General features: G+C 48.2%; 2 protein-coding genes and 1 long non-coding RNA gene across 4 annotated transcripts in view; 1 reads left to right on the top strand and 2 right to left on the bottom strand.

Annotated features, from left to right (window-relative positions):
- Positions 1–9,984, bottom strand: part of KANK1 (KN motif and ankyrin repeat domains 1) — a 196,083-nt gene extending 186,099 nt beyond the window's left edge. The window contains exon 1 of one of the 2 annotated variants that reach the window (XM_044265953.1): positions 9,824–9,984. The gene's annotated coding sequence lies outside the window, so the exon portion shown is untranslated. The remainder of the gene's footprint in view (positions 1–9,823) is intronic. The other variant, XM_044265952.1, reaches the window with a different exon arrangement.
- LOC122916786 (collagen alpha-1(I) chain-like) lies at positions 1,629–10,766 on the top strand. The gene is made up of 4 exons (XM_044264170.1): positions 1,629–1,733; positions 9,362–9,498; positions 9,576–10,296; positions 10,482–10,766. Exons 1-4 carry the CDS (start codon positions 1,629–1,631, stop codon positions 10,764–10,766), a joined length of 1,248 nt encoding a protein of 415 aa, XP_044120105.1.
- A 6,780-nt stretch (positions 10,767–17,546) lies between these two features.
- LOC122916978 lies at positions 17,547–20,572 on the bottom strand. The gene is made up of 3 exons (XR_006386340.1): positions 20,297–20,572; positions 18,899–19,022; positions 17,547–18,053 (listed from the first exon to the last, which is right to left on the bottom strand). It is a non-coding gene; the product is annotated as an uncharacterized LOC122916978 (long non-coding RNA).
- Between the last annotated feature and the right edge of the window lie 300 nt (positions 20,573–20,872).

Here is a 20,872-nt window from a genome sequence, read left to right as displayed (position 1 = left end):
ACCAGACCGTGAGCCCCTCGACCACTGCCACAGTTGATGGGTCGGACCTCCATGCAGATCTGGCAACTTCAGTATGTGGTGGATATAATTATGCATATTCATTCAACAAACAGTTCTGAATGCCTACAAAGTGTGACCTAGTCGTTCTTCTTCTATTTCACGAGACTCCGTAACTAACCCCCGCTGCTGTTCCTCAGGCAGGTGCCTCCCATCCACCACACCCCGGCCCTTCTCCGCGTTACAAACAATTCTCAGATCCCACTCCAGAGCCACAAGGACTCCCTTCCTCCTGCCAACAAAAACATATTGGAACACAAGTTCACGTGACTTCATGAAAGGATTCGTCTTGAATTCCCTCAACTTAAAAAATAATTTAACAATATACAAAAACTTCCATAGCAGTAAACTATTTGAATTGTATCTCCTAATTGTTACTGAAACCCCACCCAGGCTAAGAAACTTTGAGTTGTAGGAAGTAAGCTTCCATCATCTCTCTTCCAACCTCCTCTCCTTGACAGAGACCCTACAAACTGTACCCCACCCCCAACACCGCTCCGGAACGTAACCCTGACAGGTGATCCCAGGGTGGGTCTCTGGAGGCAGAGAAATCTTCTGCTCCTGAGGTCAGAAGCCTGGGTTTTCTAAAGACCCTTGAGGCTATGCCACCCAGGATTTAATCTTGCCACCAACAGGCCAAACAGTTCCACAAATACCTTAGAGGTGCTGAAGATAAACAGTGCCTCTCCCTTGATCAGCAACGCCCCAGTGATATATAAAGGGGAGAGAACATCTGCACCAAGTACAAAGCGGGGCTGCATTCCTAAAGAGGGGTACGATCCTCAAAAAGAAACAACGGAGAAGATAAAACAGCTCCTTAAACGGAAGCTGAGGGATGAAATTTCAAAAAGGAAATAAATCAAAACAAACGGGCATATCAAATCATATTAAGTTTCATCCAAACCACTCACTGCATTTTCTTAAAAATGGCAAAAATTCCTGGCCAGATGCAGAGCATGACTTAGACAAATTCTCCTACAAAAATGTCGCAGTAAATGCCAAAAACCAGTGGATCGACTTAAATCAGCAAAGTTCAAACGGTAAGATGGCGCGAGCAAAATCCCAGCTTTCAAATATACCAAAAGCCTTAATTCTCAGAACTGGTAGAATGCATTCGTAAAGTTTTGTTAACTTTTACTAAGAGCCCATCTCTTGCCACGCATCTCCTACCAAATGAGAGGAGAAAGTCCCATGAGAACAGAATTTTACAGCGTGGAGAGAGAGAAGAGCTAGACCAGTCAAAACGCTGACATACAATCTCTAGATGAGTCTTTGAACTAGTCTAATGGTGCGTATCTCGCTCTGCTCTGACATACAGTACAGCACATGTTACAGGAGCCCTTTTTGGGGTGCTCATCTTCCTCAGTCTGGGGAATTCAAGAACAGGTACTGACCTGCCGGCTAAAACAAGACAAAGGGCAGTGACAAGCTTCAGAGCCAGTGGCCCCCACACAGCCCCACGGGAAAACCCGTGATACCCCGCTCCGGCCGTCTCTACCCCAGCAGACCTGTGCGCGGTCCGGCCACCAGCTCCGCTCCAGGGTGCGCGTCCAACACAACTGTATACACACATGGGCCAGAACACGGGCGCAGACTGGTTCCTGACAGCCCTGTCCGTGCTGGTCCCAAGTGGGAAGCGACCCAATGCAGGTCTCGAGGAGGAGGAGTCGTTGATGGTACAGCACACCACGGGACACCACAAACCAACCACAAGAACACTCCGTAGCCACATAACACAGCGCACAGCAATCTGGCCAGCACAGCCCGGAGCAAAGAGAAGCCAGACACAAAAGGGTACACACACTGCGACTCCGAGTGTTAACCTTCACACACAGACAAAAGTGACCTATGATACCAGAGGGCTACCCCGAGGGCGTGGCTCTGTGTGAGGGAGAAGAGATGAGCCAGAATTTGATAGACAAGTGACTCAGAGCATCACCTAAGAGGGACAATCTGCACCCCTAAAAAGGGCTACTCTTTTTTTTTTGAAGGATTACTTATTTATTTGAGGGGGGACGTGGCAGAGGGAGGGGGAGAATGTCAAGCAGACTCCCCGCTGGGCACAGAACCGGACTCGGGACCCAGTCTCACGACCCCGAGATGACGAACAGAGCCGAAATCAGGAGTCGGAAGCTTAACTGACTGAGCCACCCAGGCGCCCCTGAAAAGGGCTACCCTTAAGCAGTTACTTCTACAGGAAAGAGCAGTTCTGTTGAGAAGGGTGGAGGAGAAAGGGAGAGGGGTTGGCAGGGGAGAGGAGAGAGAGAGAGAGGGAGTATGAATTCAGCTCGATTTCTACCTTTGCTCTAATTATTTTTTCATATTTTTCCCAAGGTCAACAGGTAAACAAGTCAGAATCACCAACAAAATCTGAACAAATTCAGCCAAAAACACAGTGCAGATATCAACACATTTCCATTCTTCCCTCTAATGAAGCCAAAAATTATATAAAAAGTTTTATCTGCAATACACGACAATGTAAACCAACAAGAATGGAGGTTCTTGTGTGCTTCTCAGGAGATCAGATAATTATAAAAAGGGATTAGTATGTCTTCTGAGCGTTAAACTAAGCCCTACTTCTCAATTCCATTAACTAATTAAAAAAAAAAAAGCCAACCTTCCAACAGAGCCACAGGGTTCCTGACACTGTCTGAAATATGTAACTGTTTCCAATTAACTGATTGCTTCTGTAATGAAAAAAGCATGAGGATACTTAGTTCTGATAGGTCCTTCTGGTGTATGTATCCATACACAAATATACAACTCAACAGTGTATCTGTTTGAAGATTCCTCATCAGTGAGAACAAATTCATACTTGAAACATAAAGCTCAAGGAAGAAAAAAGCAAACAGGCATCCAAAAGCCAAAGAGAAAATAAATGCTGCTTTAGGTCACCTGCTGTGCGCCTCAGGGGACATGCTCCCCAGCAATTCACACATCTAGTGAGTGGAAGGTTTTTATAAGAGCCTCTCTGTTAGGTCTCCTCTTAGTTCTGTTCTTTTCTACTAAACACACACACACACACACACACACACTCAACAAATCTTGTTTCTTCATGGCCTTGTCAAGTACGGAATGATTTAAAATTATAAAAGTTACTGAAAAAAAAGAATTAAAAATAACAAGACAGGGGCGCTTGGGTGGCCCAGTGGGTTAAAGCCTCTGCCTTTGGCTCAGGTCATGATCTCAGGGTCCTGGGATCAAGCCCCGCATCAGGCTCTCTGCTCAGCAGGGAGCCTGCTTCCTCCTCTCTCTCTGCCTGCCTCTCTGCCTACTTGTGACCTCTGTCTGTCAAATAAATAAATAAAACCTTTAAAAATAATAATAATAAGATAAAAATAATGGGATATCTAATAAAATTGGGAGGCGGAGGGGGGAGGAAGAGAGGAAAGATGGGGATAATACTAATTCCCCTTCTTTCTTGGCAGGGAATGAGCGGATACTGCCAAATTTGTTGAAATCAAGGGTACATTATGGCAGCTGGTTGCAAATCTGCTGACACACTTCCCATTGAGTGGCAGGTCCATGTCCCCTCTCCCTGAGTCTGAGCAGGCTTTGTGACGGACCCAATCAATAGAGTTTGGTGAAAGGAAAGTCATATAACCTCTGAGACTAGGTCATAAAAGGCCACAAAGCTTCTAACTGGTTCTCTTGAGGCACTCAAGTGAATTCTATCTGTCCATCTGGAGACTATTTGGGGATGAGATTAACATTTTAATCAGTGAACTCTGGGTAAAGCAGATTGTTCTCCATAATGTGGGTGGGCCTCATCCAATCAGTTGATGGTCTGGAAAGGACAAAAAGATCAGCTTCCCCACAAAGAGCGAATTCTCCAACAGACTTCCTTTGGTCTTCCTCCGCACCACTGGCTCTCCTGGGTCTCCAGTGTGCTGGCCCACACTGCAGATTTTGGACTCACCAGCATCCATAATCATGTGAGCCAACTCCTTAAAATACGTATTTTTCTATGAAAATACATACATCCTATTTGTTCTGTTTGTCTAGAGAACCCTGATTAATACATGAGGGAAGCTGGTGGCCATGTGAGTACTCCAACTACCTAGGACCACCAGGCTGAAGCTGCCATGCGTAGTAGACTCTCTGGGCAGCGATCAACACTGAGCCAGCCCTCCAGCCATCCCTGCCAAGGAATGGGACACAGCAGTAAAGCCTTCTAGGACCTTCCAGACCACCCTGTTCACCAGGGGCGTGCTACACAGAGACCTCACCACCACAAGGAGAAGCAGCCAAGACCTGCCTGAATCCCCGACCCACAGAATCCAAAATACCATGAAACACCTGTTCAAGCCACTGAAGTCTCAGGTCATTTGCTCAATGACAACCACCAAAAGAATTAAAAATGGAAAGAGTTAAGAGTAACACCTGATAAGAGACTGTAGCTGAACAGGGATCAGAAAGGAGGGATGGGGGGCGCCAGGGTGGCTCAGTGGGTTAAGCCGCTGCCTTCGGCTCAGGTCATGACCTCAGGGTCCTAGGATCGAGTCCCGCATCGGGCTCTCTGCTCAGCAGGGAGCCTGCTTCCCTCTCTCTCTCTCTGCCTGCCTCTATGCCTACTTGTGATCTCTGTCTGCCAAATAAATAAGTAAAATCTTAAAAAAAAAAAAAAAGAAAGAAAGGAGGGATGGGTTTTAGTTTTCACTTTAAATGCTTCTTTGTTGTTTGCATTATTCTAGGTCCAAATACTATCTCAGAAATTTAAACAATTAAAAATTAAAGAAGCAACAGTGAATGTGTTTAGCATTTATGGTGTACCAAGTAGTCTTCTAAGTGCTCTCTATGGTTTGGGTTTTCATTTCAAGATTTATTTATTTGAGAGTGAGCGAGCAAGTGTACATGAATGGAGGGGCAGAGGGAGGGGAAGAGAATCTCCAGCAGACCGAGCTTGGAGCCGGACACAGGGCTGGATCCCAGCACCCCAAGAGCGTGACCTCACCCGAAATCAAGTGCTGGACACTCCAAATTCAAGAGCTGGAGGCATGCCAGCACCCCTCTATCGTTTTAACTCACTTAATTCTCAGGTGACTCCATGAGGGGAGTGCTTTTGTTATCCCCTTTTTATAAATGGGAAACAGAATCACAGAGAGGTTCAGTCACTGTGGCAAAGATCACACAGCAAGCAGCACAACCTATATTCAAATCAGCCAGTCCAGGTCCAGAGCTACAATATTTCCACACAGATAATCGGGCTGCCTCAGCAGCGAGAAGTCACTGGACAGAGAGCATGATCTCAAGCTGCCACTCCCCTGAGTCTCCAAGAGCGTGACCGACCAAATAGTACATCCCGCTCTACCAGACCGCCTCGCTGCTTCTAAAGCTGGGCCCTAAAATGCAATGCCCTTTGCTCTAATCCCTACCACATAATTTTTCAAGGCCCAGTCTCCTTCAGTATCACACAAACCTCCCAGCATTACTTTTTTCACCCCTTACATTTCCAGAGTGAGCCATTACTAGCAGATATTTCCATCCCTTTGCCTCCTACCACAATTCTGTATCTTTCTACCTCCCCGCTTGCCATGAACTCGGCCAGGGTCTAAGTCTCTGAATTGCCCCCACCAAGCCATGTGTAAAATAGAAACGTCATTATTATTTACTAAAGGCAAACTGCTACTGGCTTATTCCACATGCCAGGTGGTAAAGCAGCCTTTAACTCAGGCAGATTTTTGCTGCATTTTGAGAGGAAAGAGTGCGGTTAGAGCCATAGCTAGGCGAAGCAGCAGTCCATTACATGGTCACCTTTGGCAAGTGTTTGTGATCGAACCCCAGGAAGCTGACTTGAAAGTAAAAAAGTTTTTGCCCTAAAAGCTCTAATTACTTTTTCTGCCTTTATAGTAGTTCACCGATTTTCCCTCTATTCCAGAGAAAGAAGACAAAGACCAGCATCATTTCCACTGTCCAGGATGGCCTGTGCACGGTTCAACTCTCTTCTTGAGATAACTCAGTGGTGTCTTCTTCGGAGAAATCTACTCCCTTGCCAATTTCTAAGGATCCCCTAGAGCTCAGCTCAAATCTTACTTTTCAGGGAAGCCCATTCTAACCATTCAGGCAAGAAAGACCGCTCTGGATTCAGAACTCAGAGAAATACTCAATATCTGAAAAATGAATGAAACACTCCTTTGTCACATGTAAGGAATCTGCCTAGCTGATGTTCTTACTTTTTCATACATAATTTCCGGACAACCAGCAGCTTAATGGTGTGATTCCTCTGGTACTCCTGAAAAGTCCCAGCTTAGTACCGTGGCAAAAAGCATCACATAAAGAAAAAGCATAGGTGACTGGCAAATGAAATTACAACAGTCCCATTTACACTACTTAAAAAGCAGGTATCGGGGTCAACTTCACCGTTACTTTGAAAGCAATTTAAACCATTAGGCAGATGCCTTTTTGCGGGTAACATATTAGCAATTTATAGGTTACTTTAATTCTATACTGGATTCAAGGACAGCTGAGGTCTGCAGGTGATATTTTAACAACAGGTCCAGAGCCATAAAAAACAAAGACTCTAGTTTATGAAATGATCCCAAAAGGGGGGGGGGGATATGCACAAAGATGGTTTCTTTAGCAATATATACCAGTTCAAGTCCAAAAAAAGTAATACTCATTTCTAATGCTGGGGGCACTAGTGAATGGAAGCCTGCCCATGGGATTGTGGATGTGTGCAGGAATTAGAAAGTCATGGAAATTGAAACAATATTAAGACAAACAAAATACCAAATTGACTATCAGGATATCATAAAAACAGAAGCCGCCATGGAAAACACTAGAAGTGCACACAACTAGAAAAATCCATCTGCTAGACTGGGACACATAAGGGTCACCCTTCGCCCATTTGTGAAACTCTGCAGATTTATCGTTCTTGCAGTTTAACACAGGACAGAACTCTCACATGCTGCTAGTAGAGTATTGACCAAACGACCGCTTAAAAATCTGTTTGGCACAGTCTTCCAAACTGAACAGTCTAGAATTCACAGTGCCGCTTTTGAGAACAGACCCTAAACAAATGTGCACAGTTGTATCAAGAAGTGTGCTAGAATGTTCACAGCCACACTGCTGGCCATGGATAAAACGTGGAAACCATGTAGATGCCCATCAACCCTAGAATGGATAAATTACTCGGGGGCACAGTCACACAATGGAATATTGGACAGCAAAGATAATGACTGGATCAGAGCCACAGGCAACATGGCTGTATCTCACCAGCGTGATTTTGACAGAAAGACGCCAGACTGAAAAACACACAAACAACATGTACTAGAGGATACCCTGCCCACAGAGCATGAGAACAGCCAAAACTGATCTATGGGTTGGGACAGTGGTTACCGTGGGATGAGAAAGGAATGGGAAAAGAGCAGAAGGGGTCTCCTGCAGTCCGGCAACCTCCTGTGCCTTGATCTCAGTGCAAGTTACAAGTTTATGTTCACTGTGAAAATGCATCATATTAGACATTTATGATTGGTAGGTGTTATATAGTTTAACAATTACTTAAAAACAAGACAAAACAAAACAATAGATATTATAAGCGAAGTCACCTATGCAACAGAGGCATAAAATGTCCCAAAACATCCGAAACCAACCTAGTTTCTTTGACTGCAGGGCAGAAGTATGGAGGTGGCTGTCATTTGGGCGGCTGCAACTCTAAAATGAGACTTTTACAACATGCACAAATAGTCCAGCAAATGCCTGAGTGACGTGTCTGTAATTTTTCCGAGATTCCCCCTTACTGCTTCTGAACCCTCATACCCTACAGGCCTCCTCTCCCATCTGCACAGCGCCTGTCAGCCCTTCACCTACCTCCTCCTCCATTCCTTGAATTTTCTCCAGCTACACCCCTGGCCACCCTCCTTCTCCTCCTCTGGACGAGGGGGCTCAGGCAAGAGCACATCAGCTAGTGGTACTATGAGTGAGCAAATGCTGACTCTCACAAAATGAATCTAGGTCTTGACTGTATCGATTCCAGGGGCCATTTGCCTGTGGTTTATTTCTTTGGGGCCAGTTTGGATGATTTAAAACAAAACTATTTTTAAAACACTGCTCCTTTTCTGCTCTATCATCTCCACCCCCCCTCCCCGAAACACACACACACACACACACACACACACACACAAGAACTCACTTTTGCTGACCTGGAACTTCAACTAGAAGGGTTCATGCACTTGACAAAGTGCCCCCAAAGCACCCTTGTGGCCCCCAGGGGATAAAATGCATCCCTCCTGTGATTGTGTCTGAAGGAGGCCATCATTCCCCCACGGGGCAATTCTCCTGCATCCTTAGACACTAATCTCACCTGAGACAGCCCCCACTTATTCTTCAACTGCCTCATCAGCAGCACCTTCCCCCAAATCCATTAACTGAAGAAAGTCCGAAGTTAATAATCTCTCCGTTTCTAATTCTATCTCTATCTTGGGAAAACCTCCTTAAAATGAAGGAGGAAGGCTGGGCGAGGGTGAAATGAGGAGACTGTTAATGGGGACGGGGTTTCTTTGGGGGTGATGAAAATGTTCCGGAACTAGTCGTGATAACGGCGTAACTTAGTGAATATATGAAAAACCACGGAACTGAGCAGTTTACAAGGGTAAATTGATGGCATGTTTATCGTATCTCAATTTTAAAAATAAACACAACGTGAGAGTGCCCCACTCCTTAGCAGAGAAAGTTGGATGAAAGGAACATTAGCCGATGAACTAAGCACCTCCTAAAAATCAAGTTGACTAAACCCACGAACTAAAAAAAGAGGAAGCGGGTTCTGATTTCCATCCAACTCAGAGATGCGTGGAATTAAGTTGGGACCAGAAACTGCCCAATTACACAATTACACTGGATGATTACCCTTCCTTGTTAGTCTCAGGGCTGTCGTGCTGATGGATTTCATTAATTAATACGACGAGACGAACCTCGCAGAGATGAGGTGCAGGCAGCGAGCACTGGGGGACGCCACAGATTGATCGGAACGCGAACTCGGCCGAAGCCCGGTGCAGAGCCGCTCCCGCCGACCCGCAGGACCCCGAGAAAAGCTGCCTCCGAAAGTTCCCCGGGGACCCAGGTGGAGGGGGCAGAGTGAGCAGGGGGCGGTGGCAGGCTTGAGCGCAGGATTCCGCAGGTTTCTGCCCGAGCGGCCCGGCAGAGGGGACGTCGGGGACCAAGTCCGCTCAAGGGCGCTCGCACCCTCCGCCGACCTGACGCCGCGGACCGCCCAGAAGCCGACCGCGCCGTAGCCCGGGTCGCGTCCGGGAGGCCCCGGCTCCCCTGCCCTTCCCCCACCGCCTCCCCCCGACCCCTCTGACCCCAGTCGGCCGGAGCCATGTCGGAGTCGGCCGAGGGCGACCGAGGCCACCTGGCGCTCTGGGACACAGAGATAAAGAGGTCGACCGCCAGTCCCCCTGCGGAGCGGAGCCGAGAACTTCAGCCGGCGCCGCCTCGGGGAGGGTCGGGCACCCCGTCCCGGGCTAGTTCAGGGCTCGGGGGACCCTCGCGCGGCGCGCCCGCCACCCTCCCGTCCCCAGCCCGGACTTTCCCGCGGCCGCGGCGCGCGCCAAGCAACCTCTCTCGGACCCGTCCCTAGGCCCGCCCCGAGGCGGCCGGGGGAGGCAGGGCGAGCGCGAGCCCGCGGGGCGGCCCTCAGCCACGGCCACGGCCGCCGAGCGCCCCCGGCGCGCGTCAAGTTTGCCGGCCCGCGCCAGGGGGTCGGGGTCCGGGCGCCCCGCGCCCACCCCGCGCGGCACAGGGCGCGGCGCAGCCCCGGCTCACTCACCTCCGGGCGCGCTCCCCAACCTGCGGCGCCCGGCCGGCCGCGGCTCCGGGACCTCGGCGGAGGGGGCGGGGCGGAGAGGGCGGAGCCGGCCCCGCGTGCGAGCGCCAGAATTAAACCCCGAAACGGACTGCGGCGCTCCGGGCCCTGCCGCCGCCGCAGGGGCCACCGAGTCCGGGAGGCTGGCGAGCTTCGGCCACGGCGCGGGAAACGACCGTGGCGGCGCCCCGAGGCCGGGCGGGAGGGCTCCCCAGGCGGCTCGGGACACCTCCGGGAACCCCGGCTCTGCGCCGCGCCTCTTTGTACCCCGGGACCCGGCCGGCGGGCTGGCCCCAGTGCGCCTGCGCGCCGCTCCGACTCCGCCAGGCCCACGAGGCACCTTCGCGCACCTCCGCCTCACCCCGCCCGCCGGCCCCTGCCCCGAGAGCCGCGATCCGAGCGGCGCCCTCCGCCCGGCGCGCCCCTGCCGCCCACGGGTGCCTGCCTCTCCCCGCAGGGAGCGAAAAATTCCGCCCCACCCCGGGGAAACCTGAGTCCGTTCCCACCTCTCGTCCCCGCCCGGGAGGGATCACGGCTAATACCCGCCGCCAGCGCCCCTTCACTGCCCCCTCCCAGCCCTCCGCCCAGAAGCTGCGCGCGTGGGGTTGTTTCCCGGCCCCAGGGGAGCGCGCAGGGCTCGGCTTTCCTGCAGGTGCTTGAGCCGGACGCGCACGGGGGCGGCCGCGGACCTCCCGTTGCCTTTCCCCGGGCCGGCTCGGGAAAGCCCTCGGTGGAGAGGGGAGGACACAAGCGTGTGCAGAAGCGAGCCTGTGCTCGGGGGACTCCGGGGAAGGCGCAGCGCCCGCCTGCGGAGCGGAGAGCCGACGAGGAAGTCAGACACGCTCCACTCCGAGCCGTCGCAGCTGGGGGCGAGCACATGCGCCGAGACTCAGAGACTGTGGCTTGAGTCTTCTTTGCAATGACAATAAAGCGGACAGGAGGGCCAGCATTATAAAACCAAGAATGGCCAAAAGCAAAAACCCATTAACGCCAGTGTCCCGTCACTGGTTTTCTGGAGGGGGCCGAGGCCCTGCTCCTGCGCTCTCCCGCGGAGAACACACCCAGCGGCGCTGCATCCTTGTCACCATATTTTTGCAAGTAGGCTACAGGGAAGAGTCATCAAACCCCAAAAAGCAAAATGCCGGCCTTTGGGGCAGAGGGACTACACGATCAGTGCTTCTCTATGTGTTCAGGCAAAGCACACCTGCTAATTCCTGAAACGGATGACTCTGAAATGTTAAAAGGACGAGCAAACGGCAGCTCAAAAATAATGTCGGGCAAGGAAAGTCCATCTACCCCTTTGCAGCCCATATGGGGGCGGGGGCAGAGAGCAACCCTCCTTCCTTCCGGGCCTCGCTTTCTTCATTGGTAGAATAAGGGTGTATGGGTTCGGTAGATCTTCTCTACCCTCTCTCTGTCTAACGTCTACCATTCTATGAAAACAATCTTTATCCCCCCGGGGTGATAGGGAGTAAGAGGGAGAATGAGAGGCAGCGGCTCCTGCATGAACAGTTCTCTATGTTTTTCCTTCATTATATGTAGTCAGTGAACATTTATTCCGCAGGCCCTCAAACGCAGTCAAACCTCATCCGTCAAAAGTAAGGCAGATTCTGGTTTTTGCGGGGTTTCTTGGTGGATTTCCATTTGAAATTTTACTTCACTTTTAGTCATTTCTTTGTGGAGATACAATTTGCATATTGTAAGATGTATTCTTAAAGTTTACCATTGGTGATTTTATATTCGGAGTTCTGCAACCACTGCCCCTAGCTAATTCCAGAACACTCCTACTATTCCAGTAAGAAACCCCACACCCACCAGCAGGCACTCCTCAGTTTCCCCCAGCACTGAGCCCTGGGCAACCACTAATCTGCTTTCCATCTCTACAAATTTGCCTATAGTGAACATTTCACATAGATAGAGACGTACAATACAAAGTCTTTGTGTCTGGCTTCCTACACCTAATGTTTGCAGAGTGCTTCCAAGCTATAGCCTGTATCCGTTTTCCTTTTCAAAGCTGAATAATATTCCCTTGTGTGGATAAAACCACATCTTGTTTATGCATCCATGCTCTGATGGACATTTTGTGTTGTTTCTACTTTTTCCCTCTATACTGCCCTGTGCTGCCATGAACGCTTGTGTACCCGCTTTTGTGTAAACATGTTTGCCTTTCTCTTGGGTGTATATCTAAGAGCGGAATTTCTTGGCCATATGGTAACTCCATGATGAACTTCTCAAGGGACAGACACACTTTGCCACAGTGGCCGTATTGCTTTACCTTCCCATTACGATGGTTCCAATTTCTCCAAACCTTCACGCACAGTCATTGTCATTTTTTAAATTATACATATTCTAGTGGGTGTGAATTGGTATCTCATGGTTTTAATCCACATTTCCCTAATGACGAAAGATACTGAGCAGCTTTTTCATTTATGGGCCATCTGTGTATCTGCTGTGGAGAAATGTCAGATCAAATCCTTTGCCCATTTTTACATTGGGTCGTGTGTCTTTCTATTGTTGAGTCATAAGTGATCTTTTCTTATATCTGATAAGTAATACTAGTCCTTTATCTGATATGTGATTGGTCAATATTTTCTCCCATTCTGTGGGTTGTCTTTTCACTTGATGGTGTCCTTTGAAGCACATACATTTTTAATTTGATAGTCAAATGTTTTTACAATAAAACATATGCTAACATGTTATAAGCTAATACTTGACAGTTTTTCAGACAATAAAAGTAATGCATGCCCTTTATCAGGAGGAAAAAACTGCCAAAACATGGGAAGGATAAATGAGAAGTAATAGTCATTTATGGTTCCATCACCTAGATACAGTCACTGTTCAGATTATGACCTATTTCCATCAGGCCCTTTTAAAACACATTATTTAGGGGCACCTGGGTGGCTCAGTGGGTTAGCCTGCTTCCCTTCCTCCCTCTCTGCCTGCCTCTCTGCCTACTTGTGATCTCTGCCTGTCAAATAAGTAAATAAATCTTTTTAAAATTTTAAATTAAATTTAAAAAATAAAAATAAAACACATTATTTATTTGCTGTCACCCCAATGACGTCTGTGGCTCTGCACTTTACACTTGGGGTCATAATGAGGACTGTCTTACTGGCAATGTCCCCATGTTTAGGGCCTTCTCTTTATTCTCCTTTCCCACGGAAACCAATGTCTCCTATGCCCATTCCCTCAGGACTCAGTTAAGCTGTCTAGTATATTATAAACACCATCGGGGTGCCTGGGTGGCTCAGTGAGTTAAGCCTCTGCCTTTGGCTCAGGTCATGATCTCAGGGTCTTGGGATTGAGCCCCGCATTGGGATCTCTGCTTGGCAGGGAGCCTGCTACCCCCTCTCTCTCTGCCTGCCTCTCTGCCTGCTGGTGATCTCTGTCAAGTAAATAAATAAAGTCTTAAAAAAATAATAATAAACACGATCATAAGTTATATGGGCTTTGCAGCTAAAGGGCACCTGTCCTGGTTCTGAGATATATCGTTTGCAAAGTGGACTTTCTTGTCACATACTTAGTCCTCTGCCATATACTAGAAAGTGTGTGCAAGGAGCCCCACCCACTCTTTTACCTCCCTGAGCCTCAGCTCCCCATCTGTGAGATGGGAACAACACCAACCTCACGTTGCAGTAAGGATCAAGCCTCAAAGAGTGAGTTGCAGCAGCAAGGGCCTGGGGGGTGCTGCAGGAAGGACTATGGCGCCCTGAATGTCTCATGCACTGAAGCCTGATAAGGTCCATGGCAGCAAGGAGATAAATCAGGACAGAGCGAGGGAGACTCTGCGATAAGAGGTCACCCAAGTCACACGAGTCCTTTGGGACAGAATTGGGGCAGGCCCTGGAAGTCATTTCCTTTCTCATACCCTTCTTTATTTCCTTTTTCTTTTTCCCACGATGGATATACACCACTGTTATTGTTGAGGGTTTTGTTGTTTTGTTTTGTTTTTCTTTAGTTTTTGTCATTCTCAAATATTTTAGATATGTGACGGAAAGTGTTTTGTCTGTTTTCATGTCAGATATTAAAGAGAAGTCATGGTGGCAAGAACGTGTGTGAGTGAATGTGTGTGCACGTGTGCAAACCTGGGCACAAGTGAGTCTCCCCGAAAGAAAAGGTAAACTGGAGGGGGGTGGCTGTGTATTGTACAGTGGAGACTCCTAGATTCACCACAACAGATTCTCTCCCAGGTCCAAGCTTGGAGGCTCTAGATTTTATTAAAGGATGCAATGTGTTCCTCCTCCTGGCTCAGTTCTTACCGCCACTAAGGAGTCTTCTTGCTGAAGAACATTTATTAATATTACAAAACCTTAGTCCATGACTCACATTCTGGAACACTTACCTCCTGCCAGTGGCTTTGTGGTTGTCTCTTCCCAAACAGTGCTTCAGCCTCCCTCGTTGGAGAAAACTAAAATAGAGAAGCAGAAGGGAATGGCCCGCAGAGTCAGCTCTGCTTCTTTCTACGTCCCAAAGCTCATAACACAGACCTCACGAGTTTGCCACTGAGTTCTAAGCATTACGAAGCTTAGGAAATGAATGTAAAATAATCCAGCTGCAGACGGTGTCAGAAAACATACAATTGTTATCTAAATCTCGAAAGAAAAGAGGTTATTTCAACCTCTAACATGACAGCCCCGCACTCCTGGTTCCTGGGAACACCTGTCTGAAAAGTAAAGAACACGTGGATTCATTTGTTTTGTTTTGCAGAGTAACTTAGGGTTTAGTCTGCAGTAAGCCGAGACCCCATGTGACTATGTTTTATACATTGCTGAAGGACATAACCCTAATCCGGGAGATTGGAACTGCAAGTAATCTTTATTCATAGCTATAATCTTCATTATATCCTTGTTACTCACAGAAAATATTTACAGAGTATTCAAAAGGTGTGTGACATTCTCATAGGTTCCTAACTAGAGGGATTATGTGTCCAAGCCTGTCCCCGCAGATTCCCTATAGTTAGGACATTGACTTATTTGACAAATATTTACTGGGGGCCTAGTGTGCCCAGAGCACTGGGTTCAGAGCTCTATAAAGGACACAGAGGTGAAGAATCCGAAGAACCTACCTGTAACTTAGAGGAGCTGACCCGTGTACGAACTTTAGCATGATGTAAAAGATTTTGGGTTGAATGCAGTATAAAATATTATCATAATTCAGACAGTATCACTTTAATAATTGATAACACTTACTGACAACCTCACTGTCTGGAGGGGTAGGCGTGATGATGACTCACATCGCAGAAACGAAGACAGAGGCTCGGGGCGTTTCAAGTATCCACAGGAAGCCACAGCGCCAAGTGGTGAGGGCAGGATTCGAACCCGGGCTGCGAAGGTGCAGAGCCGGAACTCACCGCACCCCCTACCCGGTCACTTTCAGCTGCCACACTGTGTGCCTGGTGCCCGAGGTATTTTGGGTTGTTTGCTCATTTTTGTTTTAATCATATGAGTGATAACTCTGCCCCCACATCATTGGCCCCAAAGCCTTTTCTCCTTTGGCAAGGCCGTCCTGACCTGGTGACCTTCTGACCTTGACCTCATAGCCCCATTCTTGAACCCGGGAGTTTTCAAACAACTGGAGCCTGGGTGCTTTAAACAGACTTTTAACAAAAAATGAAGGTTCTCGGAGTAGAGCGGAACAGGGAGGGGCGTCTTCCGTGGGCACTAGGGGGACGGAGGGAAGGGAACGAGGCTGCCCCCCATTCATGTGACGATCAACGTAGCTGGAACCTAGTTTGGAACACGGATGTCAATGCCACCTCAGGCTTGTCACTCAAGGAGTGCGTTGACTTTGCCATCACTGGCAGGGCTGCACCTGCCTCAGTGGCTGATGATTTAGAGTTGGTTGTGTTTAATGTTCCTTGCTACACTAAACGCAGCTCCCTTTACCACACCTTTTTTTTTTTTTTTAAAAGGTGAAAATGGCTTGTCGACCCCATGATCTCCCACCGAATCTCGTCGGGAGGGTTGGGAAAGTCAGACGATGAGCCCCAGAACCGACCAAGCTGGAGAAATGGTGTTCCCTGCTTGTAGGATCTGGTTACGTAGGAGCCCTGTAATGAATGCTATATTCAGAAGAGACCCGGTATGTGTGACATTGTGCTGCATTTCAACAAAGAAGGGCTCAGTCAACTTGTTTTCTTCCAGCCACAATGGTAGGGTCTGACAAAGCACAGCCAAGGAGGGGAGGAGACTGCCGAGAGGGCGAGGCAGACACACAGCGCTGGGGGACAATGGCTTTAGTTCAGGGAGACCCTCCCTGAAGTCCTGCTTTGGGACTTGGAGTCAAGGCAAAGATTCTTTTGTCGCCCCCCCCCCAAGGTTTTATTGTCTACTGTCGCTTCTGTATTTCTCCAGGAAGCACACAGAATTCTAGAAAGCGATTCTTGTTGTCTTTTTTTTTTTTTTTAAAGATTTTATTTATTTATTTGACAGAGAGAAATTACAAGTAGACGGAGAGGCAGGCAGAGAGAGAGGAGGAAGCAGGCTCCCTGCTGAGCAGAGAGCCCGATGCGGGCCTCGATCCCAGGACCCTGAGATCATGACCTGAGCTGAAGGCAGCGGCTTAACCCACTGAGCCACCCAGGCGCCCCGCGATTCTTGTTGTCTTAACAATGACGTTCACCCAGCTCCTTTGCACCCACAGTCTTAGGGTCAGCTTCAAGGGCAAGGCACTCTCCTAACCAACGCAAGAGTTCATGTCTGATACCTGCCGTATTTTTTGCCCCTGGGGAGGACTTGCCCCTCCGTGTTGCCCATTTTTCTCGTACCTGAGAGCAGCGACCTAGTCTCTGGAACCCTCAGGACATTGCCGGGCTCATGGGCACTACTTTTATTGTAACTCACTATGTCCTCTAATAGGGAACCATGGAGCTGGGGACCTCCAGGGACCTGGCATAACAAAGAACGCCATAGAGCCAGTAAGAACGCTAAGAATGTTGCAATCTCTTGGTACCAATGAAATGACCCTGAGGAGGAAAAAATCAAAATACCCATGGACATATATACATTGATTTACCTGATAATAGCGATGTAAAAAAATAAATGCTTGTAAACTTACCAAGGACCAGGGGCGATGTTGAAAAATCAAACATGAGAGAAATAGGTTTAGGTCCAGTAAATCCTTTATAATTAAAAGTTAATTAGAAAAATATATATGTGTATAAACAACTGTGTTAATGATATGTCGCTGCATAAACAAATTATCGCAAAACTTAGAGGCTGAGAGAACAAATATTTGTCCTCTCACCCGGCTCCTGTGGTTCAGGAATCTGGGGGTTGCTTAGCTCGATGGGTCTGGCTCAGGGGCTCTCCGAAGGTGCGGTCAAATGTCAGCGAGGGCCGCTGTTGACCGCGCCCGGCAGGTCCATTCCCCAAAAGGCTCTGACGCGCACGATTATTGGCAAAAGGACTCAGTACCTTGTCACGCAGACCCCTCCACAGGGGACGCCTCTCCATGAGGCTGCTCAGGACACAACAGCTGGCTTCCCCCCAGAGAAGTGATGACTGAGAAAGAGTCTACAGGATCCAGACCAAAGTTGCAATGCCTTTTATAATCTAATCTTGAAAGTGACATATCGTTAGAGGAAAAAATTTTTAATTAAATATTTCTTCTAAAAAAGTGACATGTCATCACCTCTGCGACGGTCTATGGTCACATCGACCAACGCTGATACAAGGTGGGAGGGGGCCACACATGGGGCTGAATCCTCAGACACAGGATCAGGAGGGACCGTCTCCGAGGTTGGCTCAAAGTCCATTTTTGCTCAAATACACGTTTAGGTTATTAAATATGCATTCTGAATATACACCGAAATAGATATGTCAAAATACCCAATTCTCCTGATTATACTTTTCAAGAAATAAAAACAATATTTAGTTAGTACTTCCTAGGGACCAAGCACTGTATTAAGGTTGTCCATGGACCCTCCCTACAACCCTCACTCCTTCAAAGGAGGCAGTTTTAGGCACCTCACTTTAGAGATGGAACTTGAAGCACAGAGAGGTTAAGTAACTCGCCCAAGGGCACACAGCTAGCAAGGACATCAGAATAGGAACTCAGATCTATGGATGAAAGCACATCTATCTTCGCTAAGCTGTGCTCCTTCCCCAGTCATAGTTTTGTGGGGTAAATCTCTAACCTAACCGTGCTTTACAAATTAAGAGCCATCATTCCAAGTGGGTAGTTGAAGATGTCCCTACAAGAACAGAGAAAATCAATTAAGACACAGATTCACAGTGATGTTTATGGAGTCTTGGATTAAGACCAGATCAGTGACCTGGGTCTTCTCTCTTCCCACTGTCTTCCTTCTCTAGTGGCTATATTGGGCTCCCCGTTGTTCCTGGACCACGGTTGGCATGTGACTGCCTTCGGTCTTTTATGCTCCAAGTTCTTCTCATCCCCTCAGACCAGCTGGGCTCCGTCTATCACCTCCGTTTCCCAAATGCCACCTTGCAGGAGAGGCCCACTGTTACCCTGCTGCCTAAAATGACCAGCCCCCCATTCTTGGTCCTGCCTTCCTTCCCCTGTGGTCCTTTCCCATAGAACTCAGTCCACATCCTACATAATTCACTTATTTGGGGCGCTTACATTTTTCTCCCTATCCCAGGATGCCATCTCCACAAAGGCAAGGATTTGCATCTGTTTTGTTCACTGACCGCTATTGTGTTCGCTGAGGAGTCCCAGCACTTAGGTCAGTCTTTGGTACATAATATATACTCAGCATTAAATAGGTGTTTCTAGGGACACCTGGGTGGCTCAATTGGGTAAGTGTCTGCCTTCAGCTCAGGTCGTGATCCCAGGGTCTTGGGATTGAGTCCCAAATCGGGCTCCCTGCTCGGCAGGGAGTCTGCTTCTCCCTCTCTGCCTACTTGTGCTCTCTAGCTGTCAAATAAATAAGTAAAATCTAAAAAAAAAAATAAAAAAAAATTACACAATCGAGGCAGAGACTCACACCAAGATTATCTGTCTGATTCTGAAATCTGGGCCAGTTTCAAGGTGCAGTTCTCAAGCCCTAACCATCAGCCGAAGCACTAGTCTTACCTGGTTATCTTTCCGTGAAGGCTGACACCTAACACTGCACGCCACGTAGGAACACTCAAAAAAATGTCACTGTTCATCTGAAATTGAGACTTCGCTGGATGTCTCGAGTTTTCATGTGCAAAACCTGGCAAATAACAACACACGCTCTACGACGATTCTGGAGTGTAGCCAGGCCTGTGAATGTTCATAAACTTTTATCTGTTCCTTTAAAAAACACTAAGTCCGTACCTTGTACCAAGTACTCTTCTCTGCCTTGGAAACTCAGCAGAAAACAAAACAAATATTCCACCTTTGTGGATGTTCCCGGGGATCTTTAAACACTCATCCTAGTGGGGCACCCAGGTGGCCAAGTCCATTAAGCATCTGACTCTTTTTTTTTTTTTAATTATTATTATTTTTTTATTTGACAGATGGAGATCATAAGCAGACAGAGAGAGAGAGAGAAGCAGGCTCCTGGCTGAGCAGAGAGCCTGATGCGGGGCTCGATCCCAGGACCCTGGAATTATGACCTGAGCCGAAGGCAGAGGCTTTAACCCACTGAGCCACCCAGGCGCCCCAAGCATCTGACTCTTGATTTCAACTCGAGTCATGATCTCGGGATTGAGTGGAGATCTTGGCTCCGTGCTCAGTAGGGAATCTGCTTGGGTTCTCTGCCTTCCCCCAACCCCTCCCCATGCACGTGTGAACTCTCTTAAGCTGCTTCTGTAAAACATATAAATAAATCTTTTTTTCTTTTTTTAAACCTCACCCAGTTATGAAACACTGGGGTCAAGCACCCTAGTTTTACAGATCAGAGGAACCGAAGCCTACAAGGGCGCCAACACGGCTCAAGGTCACAGACAGAGGAAGGACTAGAAATCAAGTTTCCTAACTCCTAGCTAAGTTGTTTTTGTTTTGTTTTTTTTAATATCTCTCTGCTGACCATATGTCCTCAATTTCCCAGAACTCTTCCCTTTTAGTATTCCATTGTTCCTAAAATTATAGGCTTTGGTTTGCAAAATAAATTCCTAGAAGCTATGTCATTCCTTTTTTTTTTTTTTAAGATTTTATTTATTTATTTGACAGAGAAAGAGATCACAAGTAGGCAGAGAGGCAGGCAGAGAGAGAGGAGGAAGCAGGCTCTCCGCCGAGCAGAGAGCCCGATGCGGGGCTCGATCCCAGGACCCTGAGATCATGAGCTGAAGGCAGAGGCTTAACCCATTGAGCCACCCAGGCGCCCCAAGCTATGTCATTCTTAAAATCATACACTTAATACGACTGGGGGCTCTCCCTGTAACCGTAACACCACGATTTTGGCAGTCAACACGCACACACAGTAACAGAGAATCCGGACCCTCGATAAAAGGGGCAGTCGCTCCTGGCACTTGACTCTGCAGAGTACGTGTGTGCAGCACTTACCGTGTACAAAAACTCACGATTCTTCCAACAATCCTGTGAACGGGGCAGGTAAGACATCACAGTAACTGCCCTTTAGAATTGAAGTAGTGGAGATCAGCATACGTATCCAAGTTCAGACAACTTGTAAGTGGCAGAAACAGGGCTCAAGTCCAGGTTTTGTCTCTCCGAGTGAATAAAATAACCTGAGGGTGAATGAAGAGCTCGGCTGGCTTTTCTTCCTCCTTCTGCAGGGCTGGCCAGCCCAGGCCAGGAAGCCAGTGGTTACCGGTGAGGTGAGGCACCAGCCTTCCTGCTCACACCGAAGCTGGCCCCGGCCCCAGCCGCTGTGTCCTGCCCTCCTCTCGGGCTCCACATTCCCGCACACCGGATGGTGCGAGGGCCGACTGATTGCAGAAAATCCTCAACCCAAATGCACACGGGTGAGCCAGGAACCGTGCCTGTGTGCCGCCATGTGTATAGAGAATCATGGAGGCGATGAGCCAGTCAGTTAACAAGAAAACCGCCGCCCCTCACTTACGTTAAGCGCCCACATCAGCAAACCGAGCTTTGATAGCTAACCGGACTGTAGTTTCAACC

This window comes from Neovison vison, chromosome 9, assembly GCF_020171115.1.
Source record: "Neovison vison isolate M4711 chromosome 9, ASM_NN_V1, whole genome shotgun sequence".
NCBI lineage: Eukaryota > Metazoa > Chordata > Mammalia > Carnivora > Mustelidae > Neogale > Neogale vison.
The sequence above is the reverse complement of the archived record's forward strand: the minus strand, read 5'-3'. Positions and strand labels throughout refer to the sequence as shown.